This window comes from Herpailurus yagouaroundi, unplaced genomic scaffold, assembly GCF_014898765.1.
Source record: "Herpailurus yagouaroundi ecotype Mexico unplaced genomic scaffold, PumYag 191, whole genome shotgun sequence".
Classification (NCBI taxonomy): Eukaryota; Metazoa; Chordata; class Mammalia; order Carnivora; family Felidae; genus Herpailurus; species Herpailurus yagouaroundi.
The window spans coordinates 18,938,199-18,941,618 of record NW_024412422.1 but is presented as its reverse complement, the minus strand read 5'-3'; the positions used below and the strand labels follow the sequence as shown (position 1 = coordinate 18,941,618).

At 51.4% G+C, this 3,420-nt stretch overlaps 1 protein-coding gene across 1 annotated transcript; it reads right to left on the bottom strand.

The window, feature by feature from the left end:
* Positions 1-219: 219 nt before the first annotated feature.
* RAN (RAN, member RAS oncogene family) lies at positions 220-3,414 on the bottom strand. The gene is made up of 6 exons (XM_040444123.1): positions 3,291-3,414; positions 2,830-2,914; positions 2,629-2,754; positions 1,285-1,472; positions 705-875; positions 220-616 (listed from the first exon to the last, which is right to left on the bottom strand). The coding sequence occupies exons 1-6, from the start codon at positions 3,324-3,326 to the stop codon at positions 572-574; spliced, it is 651 nt and encodes a 216-aa protein (XP_040300057.1). The 5' UTR covers positions 3,327-3,414; the 3' UTR covers positions 220-571.
* Between the last annotated feature and the right edge of the window lie 6 nt (positions 3,415-3,420).

The following is a 3,420-nucleotide window of genomic DNA, read 5'->3' as shown; positions in this document are numbered from 1 at the left end:
GTATTCACACCCCATGACAACTTACCAAACAGAATACTAGGGACATCTGTCCTATCATTTGTGTGAAATGATTCAAACGTACGAAAAAAAACAAAAGAATGGAACCTGGAAAACTTCAAACTAAGTGACGCTAACAACATAGCAATTTACACAGTAACATGGCACAATTTTCCCCGTTAGTGGTTTTTAAAATGCTTACCAATCAAGGGATGAGCTCACTTGCTTAGATATTTGAAATACAACTTTATTCTGATTCTAAACGAAAAGGAATGGGAAGGACAGTGACAATGAATTTCACCACTGGATACTGTGACCATAGCAGTCTTATATTTGAAACTCAGGAAGGAAACAACTGCGCTCCGAAACAGCTAAATACGCAGGTCCAAAAAATGAAGGTACTTTTTCAACTGCCACATTCACTCCAAAGCCCATCCGTCTCCTTCATTCAGCATCCCCAAGACGAAGCACACGTTCTGCTCAGCTATGTAATAAAGTGGCAAACACACCGCACCACTGCCATCACAGACAGCTGCCTATAAAACTAGACTTCTGACGCCGGCTCCAGCCGCTCTCACAGGTCGTCGTCCTCGTCCGGGAGAGCAGTCGTCTGAGCAACCTAGGGACAGACACACGCAGTGAGACTTGAGCCACCAGGCGTCCACCGAGACACGACAAGAGCCGCGCCGGGCGCACAGGCATCTCACCTCTAGATCGTGCTCGTACTGCGCTGCCAACGCCGGGTCCATGACCACCTCTGGCGGGGCAAGAGCGGGCATGGCGACAAACTCCAAGTTAGGGTCTCCGATTAGTTTTCTCGCAAGCCACAGGAAGGGCTTTTCAAAGTTGTAGTTACTTTTGGCAGAAATGTCATAGTACTGTTTAAGAAGGAAGCAAAGTTAGGGGCGCCTGGGTGGCTTAGTCAGTTAAGCATCAGACTTTGGCTCAGGTCATAATCTCACAGTTCGTGGGTTCGAGCCCCGCATCGGGCTCTGTGCTGACAGCTCGGAGCCTGGAGCCTGCTTCGGATTGTGTCTCCCCCTCTCTCTCTGCCCCTCCCCCACTAGTGCTCTCTCTCAAAAATAAAAAAGTAAGTTAAAAAAAAGCAAAAACTAGTTACAAAATATCTACTCCTCAGGGATCATCCTAGGGTATGCTCCGAACTAAATAAAATTCCTTTGATCCATACAACACGTGTTTACGCATCACTTTAATGCACCCTATTACTTTGAATTTTATCTTAGACTAAGCCATAATGCAGTAAAGGAGAAGTTTCAAGAAACATACCTGAAGGTTCTTCTTTCGGTGAAAGACAATAGATTTTGCCTTAACTTTTCTATCCTTAATGTCCACTTTGTTGCCACACAGCACAATGGGGATGTTTTCACACACTCGTACCAGATCTCGATGCCAGTTAGGCACATTCTTGTAAGTAACCCGTGATGTGACATCAAACATTATAATGGCACACTGGGCTGAAAGAAAGATTGACAATGACTGTTACCCGCGTAGAACGTTCCACACAGATGACACTGCTAAGGACCACGGGCTTCACTTCAGGGCCAAACCAGGTCATCTACATTGCTCCATTCGTTCTCAAGGCCTCTTCCAAGTCTAAAACTCTTACAAGATTTAAAATCCCACTTCCTACTCAAGTGTGAATGACCAGCTTGCCATATCCAATCTGTCCCTGTAATACTTCATTAATTCCACCTCATCCCCAAATCTGAAGTAAATTAACAGTAAGTCAGCATTCCAGACAACTCATCTCCTTTATTCGAAAGGTCTAAGAACCCACTTTTAAAGGTCCTAAAATGACTAAACATAGCAAAACAGATTATTCCTTTGGTTAAAAACACTCAAGTCTCAGGGCACCTGGGTGAATCAGTCGGTTCACTCTGACTCTGCTCAGGTCATGATCTCCCGGTCCGTGAGTTCGAGCCCCGCGTCGGGCTCTGTGCTGACAGCTCAGAGCCCGGAGCTGCTTTGGATTCTATATCTCCCTCTCTCTCTGCCCCTCCCCTGCTTGCACTCTGTCTCTCAAAAATAAACATTTAAAAAATTGAGGGGGGGGAACCCACCAAAACCCTCAAATCTCCACGTTGACCTAGAAGGAAATTCACAGTAAGACAACAGCCACAAGTATGTAGTCTAGTAGCTTTTTAGCTCAAGATGGGGGGGGGGGGGGCGGCAAAAAAATCCACATATTTGTACATATTCAAAACAGGCTAAAGGTATGAAAGGATTCCCAACAAATTTTTCATCACAGGAGTGAGATTTCAGGAGGCAGTTTCTGTATCCATCTTTGTTTGATACAACAATGTAACTGCGGTCAAACATTTTACAGGAAAAAAGAAAAACCTCGCAAAACTTAGTACAATTGAAAGAACAACCAGCTATTCCTGAAACTACGGCAACAGCTCGTCCGAAGCTGTTGTTTTATGAAACTCCGTACAAAACAGCCTGTCCTGAACGGTGCCCGTCATGACGCAGCACAGGACTGGGGCAGAACTTTCGAGGTCCTCCCCTCCCTGAGTCAAAGCCCGGGGTGGTCGGCCTGAACAGACCCTCCCCCCACCCCAACGCCCCGAAGTCGCCCGGACAACAGCCCCCCGCGCAGCGAGGCCCTACCTTGGATGTAATAGCCGTCTCTGAGCCCCCCGAACTTCTCCTGCCCGGCTGTGTCCCACACGTTGAACTTGATGGGCCCTCTGTTTGTGTGGAACACGAGGGGATGGACCTCCACACCCAAGGTGGCTGCAACACAACACGTCACGTTAGCCCACGAACGCCGCCCCACGCGCATCCCGCACCCGCGTCGCCCCCACGTACCTACATACTTCTTCTCAAATTCACCGGTCAGATGACGTTTCACGAACGTAGTCTTCCCGGTACCCCCATCGCCAACCAACACGAGCTGCGGGCAGGCAGATTCTTGAAATAACCCCGACGACGTCTCGGCTCGGGACCCCGGAACCCCGGAACCCCGGGGCCGGCAAGCCCTCTGCGGACACGCTAACTTTGCGGGTCCCGGGGGCGCTCCGAAAACAAAGGCCTCCCCCCCCACCACCACCACGGCGGCCGCGCCGGCCGAGCGATGATGACTCGGACAAATCAAACTTGGGCACCGCAGCGTCCCTGCGCGTTCCGGGGAGCCCGCACCCCCACCCGCCGCCGGGGCCCAGGACGAACGGCCGCAGCGGCACGGAGGCGGCCAGCAGGCGTTCGGGGCCGCCCCGCCCGCGGACCCCGCGTGTCCCCGCGGGCAGCACCCACCCCCGAGGACGACCTACTTTGAACTGGACTTGGGGCTCTCCCTGGGCAGCCATCGCGCTGGTGCTGCGGAGCAAAGAGAAAGAAATGGGGCGGGCGGCGCGGCGGCGCGGCCGGGTAGCCACATGGCCCGGCCCGCCCCACGTGCCC

Bases quoted from the DNA above. Each gene is read 5' to 3' on its own strand.
- RAN (XM_040444123.1), bottom strand. From the start codon at position 3,326: ATGGCTGCCCAGGGAGAGCCCCAAGTCCAGTTCAAA. The intron at 2,755-2,829 runs GTACGTGGGGGC...GTTGTGTTGCAG, and splicing joins ATTTGAGAAGAAGTATGTAG to CCACCTTGGGTGTGGAGGTC. The intron at 1,473-2,628 runs GTAGGGCCTCGC...TCTTTCTTTCAG, and splicing joins AGACGGCTATTACATCCAAG to CCCAGTGTGCCATTATAATG.